At 40.9% G+C, this 11143-nt stretch overlaps 1 protein-coding gene across 1 annotated transcript in view; it reads left to right on the forward strand.

Annotated features, from left to right (window-relative positions):
* The window catches only part of MICOS10 (mitochondrial contact site and cristae organizing system subunit 10), a 35630-nt gene that overhangs the window by 21458 nt on the left and 3029 nt on the right, over positions 1–11143 (forward strand). The window contains exon 2 of the mRNA XM_068539052.1: positions 10354–10401. Coding sequence (XP_068395153.1) covers positions 10354–10401 — 48 coding nt within the window. The remainder of the gene's footprint in view (positions 1–10353; positions 10402–11143) is intronic.

Genomic DNA, 11143 nt, shown 5'->3' on the forward strand with positions numbered 1-11143 from the left:
TTAATTAAAAAAAAAATTATTTATTTTATTTATTTTTGGCTGTGCTGGGTTTTCGTTGCTGTGCACGGGCTTTCTTTAGTTGCGGCGAGTGGGGGCTATTCTTTGTTGCGGTGCATGGGCTTCTCATTGCGGTGGCTTCTCTGGTTGCGGAGCACGGGCTTCAGGTGTGCGGGCTTAAGTAGTTGTGGCTCACGGGCTCTAGAGCGCAGGCTCAGTAGTTGTGGCGCACAGGCTTAGTTGTTCCGCGGCGTGTGGGATCTTCCCGGACCAGGGCTTGAACCCGTGTCCCCTCCATTGGCAGGCGGACTCTTAACCATGGCGCCACCAGGGAAGCCTGAGAGCCAGATTTGAACAGCAAAGAAAAAGTTGCTTGCTCACGGAGGTCCCCGAAATTCAGGCAAGCCATTCCCACACTTTTGTGAATGCTGGTCTGGGATAGTCACCATTTGCACCAATACTACCTTAAATGCAAAACCATTGGTATATTTTTAAAATAATAGACCCCCTTTTCCATCTCTGCATCTCTGTCCATGACTATATCTTTACCTAAGGATCCCTTATCTAAGAATCATCATAAAGTGTGGTCACTCCCACTCCTCAGAAATTCCTAATTCCTGGTCAGAGTTGTGCTTTAACCTGTCCTGCTTACCTTTAGTACCGTCTCTCATTTCTGCTAGGCATGGAGTACACAAAGGCGGGGGGTGGGGGGAGTGTGGTGTTGAGGAGAGACCAAAGTATGTAGGGTCACATTTTTCAGTCAGATAGCAGAGAAGGGAGAATCAGAAGTCTGGACCTAGCTCCCACCTGGCCTACTGCAATGGCTTTCTCCTAACTGGTGTCTCCATCTTTGATGGAGCCTTCTTCAAATCTGTCCTCATTGCTGTGAGTGGGCTGTTGTAAAGTACACATCTGATATGTTGTTTCCCTGCTTAATTTCTGCCACTGCTTCCCTACTGCTTGTAATAGAGGCCAAGATCCTTAGTTTGCCATAAAGGACTGTCTTGCTTTGTCTCCCGCCGCACACTTGGTAACTTAGTAACCGGGAGCTCCTCGTAGTCCATTTCTCTCGTCACCTTCTCTCCCACTCCCTTCTCTAACCCTCCAGGATGGTTTGGGTACCCTTCTCAGTGCCTCGAGCACATCCTGTTTCTGTCATTGTTCCTTGTACTTTGAGTTTCTAATTATCAGTAGGCTCTAACACTAAATCATGAACTTACTGAGTGCGGGACCTTATTTCCTGGGGCCTAGCATAGTGCTTGGCACACAGTGGGTGCTCAGTTTGTGTAATGAAGGAAATGCCCACACATAGTGTTGGCTAGGATGAATTTTGGAAGGTATTTCGTTTCCTTTGGTAAGTCAGGTTGATTATAATAACTTTGTATATCTGTGAGGAGGCCACACTGGTGGCAGGGTTAACATGGTGACCAAAGACGAGGCCTCTGGAGTCAGACTGCCTGGGTTCAAATCCCAGACATGTGACCTGAGGCAAGTTACTTAACCTTTCTGTGTCTCAGTTTCTTGGTCTATAAAATGGGGCTAATAAGAGAAGTTTATTGTGAAGATGTAATGAGGTAATTTAATCCTGAAGCATTAGTGCTTAGCAAATGCTCTTCACTTTATGTGATGTTATTTGGTGTTCATGAAAACATTGTAGATGTTGCATTTGTATAAATCAAGTTATATTTTAGATTTGTTAAGGGAATTTGGTATTAAAAGGTTATTTGATGACTTTTAAATAGCACCAATGTTTTATTTATTTATTTATATTTATTTATTTATTTATTTATTTATTTATTTATGGCTGCGTTGGGTCTTTGTTGCTGTGTGCGGGCTTTCTAGTTGCGGCAAGCGGGGGCTACTCTTCGTTGTGGTGTGCAGTCTTCTCATTGCAGTGGCCTCTCTTGTTGTGGAGTACGTGCTGTAGGTGCACGGGCTCAGTAGTTGTGGCTCGCAGGCTCTAGAGCGCAGGCTCAGTAGTTGTGGTGCACGGGCTTAGTTGCTCTGCAGCATTGGGATCTTCCTGGACCAGGGCTCGAACCTGTGTCTCCTGCATTGGGAGGCGGATTCTTAACCACTGTGCCACCAGGGAAGCCCCAGCTCCAATGTTTTTATAATTATCCAGGTAGAAGTTCTCAGCATTTTCTTCCCCGCTGCACCCCCCCAAAACCCCAGATACACATACACACACTTAATCAGTTCTTAAGTCCTGTAAATTCTGCCAGCAAAATGTCTCTTCTTTTCCAAGTAATCCTACACACCTTAGTCAGATGAATCTTCTTAAAGCACAGCTTCAGTCATGTTTTGCCTTTCTAAAAAGTCTTCAGGGAAACCCCTGCCTCCTGAATTAAGTGCTGTGCAGACTGCTTGGTCCAGCTTCTGGTGCCTTCAGAGGCCCCCGTCCCTTTCTAGCCTTGTCTCCTGCTCTCAGGGACACGCCTAGACCGCCCCCGCTCCCATTTCCCTGCACAAGCCCTGCTTCTCTGCGGCTGCTGGGTGGGGCGCGCCATCCCACCTCCCCAACTCTGGCTGTTAAAAGTCTACCATTTAAGACAACTCAAATGCCACTTCTTTCTTGAAGATTAAAAAAAACAAAAACAAAAACTCTGCTAAATGTGTTCCCACCTTCCTGTCGACCAGCAGAACACTGACCCTCTCCCGGCACCAAGGATCTGCTTTTGTTCAGTTTTCTGGATACCTGACTTGTTATTCCTTCTTGATCCCAAGCTCCCCAGGGAAGAGACTGTCTTATTTATTTCTGACTCTTGTTGAACCCAGTACTCTTGCCCTTCAGTGCTCAGTAAATATTTGTTCTTGAAATGCTTTTTGTGGGAAAAGAAGGCAATTACAATTACTGTGTGCAATGCACTGTTTTTCCAAGCTTTTTACACATTTTATATTGTTTCATCCTTGCTATTCCCCAGTCAGGGATAGGCAATATTAGTATTCCTGTTTTTCTATACGAAGAAACTGACCCCTAGAGAAGGTATATAATTTGTCCAGGGACTGAGACATACCACTAGTAAGTAACCTAATCAGTATTCTCCATCATGTTTAACCTATGTTACCCCCAAGTCCACGTAACCCTATAACTGAAGTGTAACCACTGGGTAACATTTCCCACTCTTTGAAGAATAAACACTACATACTCTAGTGATGTGCTCCAAGAGGAAAGAAATTTCTCCCCAGTGCCTTCTACTTAATAAATGCTAATAAATATAGATCAAGTAAATGTATAAGGAAAAGAAACCATTGGTTCTTGTTTCTCCATTGATTTTTCATTTGAATCAGGAATAGGCAACAACGTAATAGCTATAATGATGTATACATAGGAGATAATGAATCCCTGATTCTTATATTTACTTTCACAAAGATGAGAATCCAGTTACTGATATTGATGAGGAGGGGCTGGAGGTATTGAGAGGGAAGGGACTTGCTGGAAAATACCAGTTGAATACTGTTCAACTGTCCCTTTTGAACAGTTTGAATTCATTTTATCTCCAGCCAGTGCACAGAGGGAGGTACATCCCAGCTTGACTTGTTGACTGTTTCTCATTGATTCTAAGTCATTTCAGGGTTTTGTTATCACTCTTGGTAAGTCAAACATCTGTGGTTTCTGTTGTTTTCTTGAGGGATTGAAGAGTCACATGGTCATAAATTACCCATGCAGAGCACTACAGTCCAGAAAATCCAGAAAAACACTTTGTGTCATGTAACAATAGACTAGTCTCCCTGCTGCTCTCCTGACCTCTCCCTGAGGTTTATCTCTGCGAATAGGGAAGAGCCATGATTTTGGAGTCAGACAGCTTGGGTTTGAATTCCCCTTTTTAGTTGTGTGTACTTGGGTAAGTCACTTAACCCCTTTACATTGTTTCCTCTTCTGTAAGACAAGATCATAGTATACCTCATAGGTGGTTCTGTAGATCAAATGAAATAATATATAGAAACGTTAGTACAGTGCCTGCCACTCTATAAGTGTTAGTACCTCCAAATCACCCTCGCCCCCATAAATGTAACACATGGCATCTTTTATTGTGTTTATTGAAACTTAGTAATTCTGCATTTTTTCAATGTCCCTTTAATAATTAATCTTCAGAGCGTCTTCACATTTTCCTACATACTATGCCCACATGTGAATTAACTAACTATATTTTAGTAAAATGTGTACAGCCATGTTTCTTTTTTGCATTCTTGGAAAGTTGTACGACTGTCAGAACTCTGAAAGCTAGATTATGTGCTATATGCACTCATTTAAAAGGACCCTTTTTGTGAGTTTGGCTTTTCTTCAAGCAGAGCACACCGGTAATGACTTCCACATTTACCTTCCCTATCTTTACTGCTTTCTGCTGACTGCTTTACTTGTTCTGATCAGAATCCTGGTATTTGATGTCCCCCGGAGAAATTCCTACAGATGTTTCAGCCTCTGTCTAGTCCGACAGGCAACGGGAAGGTTAAGGTCTTGTAAAATAGCCACCTTCTTAGTCTATTTCCTACATACCCTGCAGCAATGTTGACTTGTGAGAAGCTGATTAACACAGACCACATTTACCATCTCTGGGCCTTTGGTCTGGCACACTTTCTTGGTTAATTCACATGACTTGGCATTTACACATGGACACCTGGGACAATCTGTCTTTGCCTCAAAGGATTAAGTAACACAGTTTGGAGTTGACTTAAAACTATTTTTTTTCCCCTCATAAATTGGGCCCTGAGCATCTTTCATAAACCAGGAATGTTTCTTGGAAATGTAATTCTCACCAAACTCAGTCCCAAGGGTACTTTTCTATAAAAGCACGTTCTTGTTTGTCTGTCACAACAAATGCATTTGATGATTGTAATAGTGTTGATAGAAACATGATTGAACAGGAAAGCACACCCATTCTAAATAGGCCAGTTTGATATTAATCCATGTTCAAAGCATAAATATAGCTTTATTAAACACAAGACAGCTCTAGGAAAATCTTTATTATATTTTAAAGCAAAATGTTCTAGTTCAGCAGTGAGTCTGAAGGAATCTCCTATTTTTAAAAAATCATGTAGCAAAACCTGATGTATTTCTATAAACAGTTGCTAATGCCTATGAAATAAAGTCAACTATGCGAAGAGTGGGAAAAGTAGATTCTGATTTTCAGCTCTGGTTCACCCACAGTGTGATCCTCCGCAAGCCAGGGAGTTGTGTTTTAATAGAGGATTTAACTATTACCTTACAGTTTTGACATCTTTTGAGTTTTTTTAGAAAGGTAGCAGAACTTACTACTATTTATTGAAGTCTGTGTCAGACACTGCAGATACCTTTACATTTTCCTAATACAGCAGCCCTAGGAGATGGTTTTCACTCTACAGATGAGCACGCTGAGGGCGGGCGAGGTTAAAGCACTGACCTAAGGTCAGAGAGCTGGCTGGTGAGGATGGCCCAGTGGTCTGAACTGGGCCTGTCTCGGGACAGCATCGGTGCTCTTGCCATCCCACTCAGTGGGAGAGTAAATCTCTCATTTTTTGGAAGCTGTATCTTTTCTTTCAGACATTCAAGAGTAAAGTTGTTTGGCCCATGGCTCCTAGGATCTTGAAAACTTGCTTGTAATTCCTGTAGTTTCTCATATTCATAAACTGCCAGTTGAATATGGTAGTTAAGTTTTTGCTCATACATCTTGTTATATTATACAAATTAAAATGGAGTTGCTTTGCAATTTTAATTTTTAGATGCAGATGAAAATTTAGCATTGATAAACTATACATTAGACTTATGAATTTAGGAGCTTTGTTTAAAATGTTAACTGTAAGCTGGAGTGAGATCTTAATTATATGATCAATTATTGATAAATAAAGTGGGTCTATGGTCTTCTTTCCCCTGTGATCAATCTTTCATAGAAATGTTTTCTAAGTGACTTTCTAAGGATTTTTTTATGCCTCTCCCAACAATGAGTTATTCTTCCTCAGTTGAAAGTCCATTGGCAATTGCAACTTCTACAAAGTTGATTCCACAGGAACCTTTATTGCTCCAACTTGTTCTGCTTAGGGACTGATATCCAAAGTACACTTCTGGGACTTCGCTGGCAATCCAGTGGTTAAGACTCCGCGCTTCCACTGCAGGGGCCCGGGTTTGATCCCTGTTTGGGGAACTAAGATCCTGCATGCCATCCGGCGCGGCCCCCCCAAAAATTCAAAGTACATTTCTACCCCAGGACTGCAGTCAGATTATGTAGCCTGCTTCTTAATTCTTGCTGATTATGTTTGCTTTCTCAATAATTTCAGTGAAGTCAAGCTTTGTGATATATGGCATGGTAAGAGCAAAGACTTTTCTAAAAGTTGCATTGATTAACTAGAAGTGGTCCGTATGCCACAGTGATGGCCATCAGCATAGTTCCGCCCACCCCCACACAAAGTGTGGCTTAGGGTATACACTGGTATCCTGCTGTTGGTTGTTATTCTTTTAAATTTGTTATAAAATCCACTTGGGGATGTGAGGAGGCAGTATTTTTTATGTAGTTAGTGGAGCAAATTCTCTGTTGTTTTGTTACTAAAATAGTATCAGATGAATTGTTAAGGAATTGCTTCTTTCTAAAAACGTGTGTTTATCTACTAGCTGGTTTTATGATGTCCTTTTGGGCACTAAGCATGCCCTAAAGTGCAGGGTTAGCTTGATTCAGAGTAATTTCTTTTTGAAAGAATTTGTGCCAATTCTTATTCCTCTCCAGAAGAAATGGTTTCAGAGCATGGGCTCCCTGCCTAATGTCAATTCCATAAGGCTTCTCTGTTATGGGGTGGGGGTTTTTTTTGTTGTTTTTTTGCCTTGCTCCCCACCTGCCTTGGCGGACTTTGCCATTAGGAAGATGTGTACCCACAATCAGGCATTTCTTTACTTTAGGGTTATTTGTCATTCCAGACATCGTGGGCCAAAAGAACAGGCTTAAAAGGGGAGGCAGAGTTACATAAGTTTTATTCATAGTTAAATATTTGCTTCCAGGGAAGGTGAAAAATGCTTTGTACTTTTTCCTTTGGCTTTTTCTTCTAAGAGAACTTGTCATGCAACAACAAAAAATAGTGGCCAAAGGCAGAGAAAAACTCTTCTCTTTTCCATGTTGGTTTGTTTTCATTGTAAGACAAACCTTTCATGTTTTATTGTTATGAAGTTTAAACCTGGCCTAGAGGTGCCAGTCTTTAGTGGAAACAGCTGCAGAGTTGGTGTCCCCTAATCAGGTGGGACTTTCTTTGAAGCAACATGTTGCCTTTTAAAAGAAAATTGAGCATGTGAGAACTTGAACCTGTAAAACTCATCAGCAGTTCCACCACTGTTTATCTCTTAAATAACCGAGGTAGCTAACTTAAAGTAACACGTTGGCATTTAAACATCATTTTCCATATTATTTTTTCTGAAGAGAACAGACTTGATATTTTGTGTCTTAAAAATATAGAAGTGGAGAAGAAAAGTCTCATAGGAATTGAAGATGTAGCAGCCCAATTTAACGAAGACCGTAGAGTACACTCTGTCTTTGGGCTAGTCTGAACTGTAATTTTGATCTCATATTTATACTTGCAGGTAAATGCCTTTAATCAGAGCAAAACTGGGCGGTCAGGCATATACCTGAACTTAAATGAAGTCTAGAGAGGGAAGATTTTCTGCTCTGTACTGGTTGATGTTGAAGCATTTCTCCTCTTTGTGGTTGAGTGATACTGGTAGCAGTGGGTTTAGCATCGTTCTTGGTCTACTGTTAGGAAAAGTTGAGCATCAGAGAGCTTTCTTTCCTTGGGGGAAAATAGGAGAGACAGGAATGGAATCAGAGGGACAAGAAAAATGCTGAAATATTTTCCTTTTGGGCTTTTGATTTGTTTGCCCAAAAATTGCCTTCCAGATGGAGAAGACCAAAAGCTCTGATTGTAAGCCATTATGTTTTTACTGGCCTAACTCCCCATCCCATTGCCTGGTTTGAAATCTGTAGGCCAGTCCAAATTCTTTACCTCATTTTCTAGTACCAATTTACTGTCTTACTCATCTTCCAGCTGCAAGGGGGTGAGGCAAGTTGCTTTGAAATTGAACCCTGTGCCATTTTATAAACCAAGCAACAGCAGATTCTTGCTGAGGGCTATCGATCGTGATAGTTGCCATTTCCGTGAAGTTCTTGAATCACACCTACCAGGTAGAATTGTGTCTGTGACATGTGCTGTAGGATTAGTCTGGGAATGAATCGGAACAAGCCCATCTGGCCTTGTGCAGACTTGTTACTACCCTGGTTGCCTAGCGTTCTGGGCTGTTGCATAGGAAGCACAATTTGGTTTTTGGCTGTATCCTACTTCATTGGCAGTAGAAATCTTGACACTCCAATTTCCCTTGGAGGTAGTGATTGTTTAGGGGTTGAAGTTGTAGGGGAATCCAGTGTCAGGACATAGTGGGTATAGTGGCTTTGGAGTCTGGCAGACTTGGGCCCAGTTCATTGTTCTTCCACTAACTGAGCATGTCCTTGAGCAAGTTATTTTCTGCGTCTGGAAACTGGGGGGTAATACCATATCAGGGTGTTGTTTGGTTTAAAAGATAATTTTTTTTTTTTTTTGGTAGAATAGGGAGGGAATGTTGGGTACTCATGGGAAGTACTGATGTTTGTTCCTTTTCCTTCTCTTTATATCAGCCTTGAATAGGTTAACTATTGTGGTCTGTAAACTGACGAGTTTTCCATCATTTTATTAAATTACATGGAAATTAGGATGACATGAGTGATCTTCAAATGTTGCATTTTAAAGTTGGGCGCCAGTACCTAATGCAGGGTCTGTTGGACAGTACAAAGTAATGATTTTTCATTAAAATTCATATTTGTATAGGATATAGTCATAGGAAGGAAATACACATCATGGCCACCTATAGACTGTAAGAGAAAATTATCAGAAATCATTCTGGATGATAGCATAAACACTTTCTTCAGGCCAGCATCAGCTGGATTGTTGCATAGGTGAAGCAAAAAAGGTGTGGATTAGCTTGTTTGCTCAAGACGAAGTTCTCTGTGTTTGGAGCAGAAAGGTCAGGTTTGCTGACTGAGGAGTACTTTGAATGTTCACACTGCAGTAGCCTAAATTCATGGTTAGACAGGAAAGAAGCTCTTGGAATTTCAACAGCACGTATTCGAAAACCATTAAGGCAAGTGAGAATTGGGACTTTAATGTGGTGCTTAATTGTAAAGAGGTTGGTCGGGGTCTCTGTTGGACCATGGAGCAGACACTTAGTAAAGAGCATCAGAATACTCTGAAAAGTCTGAAAACAATTAATCTGTCAAGTCTGGGGGAAAAAATCAGATCTTAGCTGTCTTCGTTGGCATGTATAACTTACTTTTTTGATAATGGAAAAATAAGTTTATCTCAAAGTTTGGGACATGTATCTCTACAGTATGTGAGATGATTTTTTTCCCTAAAGTAGTACCACAGGTAAATGTTTTTATTTTAATGGTTCTACATTCATTTTAACACACCTTATGAAAAAAATATAGCTAGCAGTCAAATCTATGATTATACTAATATTATTTAAGTTGAGGTTGAATTGATATAATTAAATACATACATTGATGGTTTTTTCAAAGAAAATAAGTGTGCAGATGAAGTACGCATTAGCAAAAATTATGACTGTAGCAGTGACCAAGGTTTGAGAAATATTGGTCAAAATGAGAATTTAACCTCTTTTTGTTTTTTTTTTTAACCCCAAGCTTACGTTCCTATGAAGTTTGATTTAAAATTAGGTATTAAAAATTTTTTTTTCTACCAGATCATTAAAACAGGCTTGCATTTGTTCTTTTATTTTGAAAGATAGTGGTTAAAAATGCCCTGTGAGTAAAATGAGGAGAGGGGATTAATCTTCACATTTGAGAAAGTGCTTTCCCTCTGTCTGGACACTCTGACTTGTGTTTGACTTGTGACAACCTTTGGCAACTGTTCTGGATCACTCCTTTCCATCTTCCTCAAAAAGTAGCCATCACTCAAAGTGCTGAAACGACAAGGGGAGCTTCCTGCTGACATTGTTTACCTGATGTGCTGGCTGTGGCACCCCTGCGGAAGGTGGGTGGGAGAGCCCAAGGTGCTGGACGCTATTCGCAAGCAGCGCAGAGAGCCTCTACTCGGGAACTGTCTCCTGGTTTGTTCCCCCACCCCTAAGACTTGTTTAGACAGAATGGTGAAGAAAGTTCTCATCCCCTATTGGGGCAAAGGGACCAAAGGCATAGATAAAGCCTCTGACAACAAGAAGGAAGGTTAGAAATGAGAAAATCATCTCTCTACCAAATTAAAAAATCTGTTTTATAAGTGTTCACGTTTATGAAATGTTCGTTTTGTTTTTGTCATTACTATTAAGATATTTAACATGTTTTTCCTCCCTCTTTGTAGGTACTGGTTTTGGATTAGGACTTGTTTTCTCACTTACCTTCTTTAAAAGTAAGTGTGACTCTTCCTACCTTTACAACATAATGTTTAGTGTATAGGTGCACATGGCAGGGACGCTTCCGGGAGGCATGGCTACATGGCTGCCAGTCCAACCATTTGTGGGTTTAGGTAGAGGCCTCTGTAAAGTGAGCTAGACAAAGACCGTGGACTCGAAAGAGGTCAAAATGGGTTAGGCATCTCCAGAATTCCCCCTGGGCATTGAGTCACGGTGCCTGATATCTTCATTAAAAAAAGCCTGTACTTTATGCCAGTGAGTCATTTGGCCAAATCTACACTCTCAGATAATTCTAATTAATTATAATTGTTTCTAAAGGAACTTGAAAACGAGAGTCCTGCTGGTAGTAAAAAAGTAGACCAGAAATACCCATGCTTCTTGGCCAAAAATTCTCCTAAGCAAAGGGCAGGAAATGTCCCTTTCATTTTGTGGAAGAACTTCTGCAGTTTGGATATTGAATAGAAGCCAAAGGGGTCACTTTGACCTCTTTCCATGAAGAACTGGTGGGGAATACACAACTAGAGAATTATAATTAACACATAGTGCTGATGTGAAATAATCATGGCATTGGCTTAAGAAAACCTCATGACTTACTAGAATCAAAATATGTAAATATTGGTGAAATTCGATTTTTAAAAAAATAAATTTATTTCTTTTTGGCCGCGTTGGGTCTTCGTTGCTGTGCGTGGGCCTTCTCTAGTTCCAGTGGGGGCGGCGGGCTGCTCTTCGTTGCGGTGC

The sequence above is a fragment of the Eschrichtius robustus genome, chromosome 3 (assembly GCF_028021215.1).
Source record: "Eschrichtius robustus isolate mEscRob2 chromosome 3, mEscRob2.pri, whole genome shotgun sequence".
Classification (NCBI taxonomy): Eukaryota; Metazoa; Chordata; class Mammalia; order Artiodactyla; family Eschrichtiidae; genus Eschrichtius; species Eschrichtius robustus.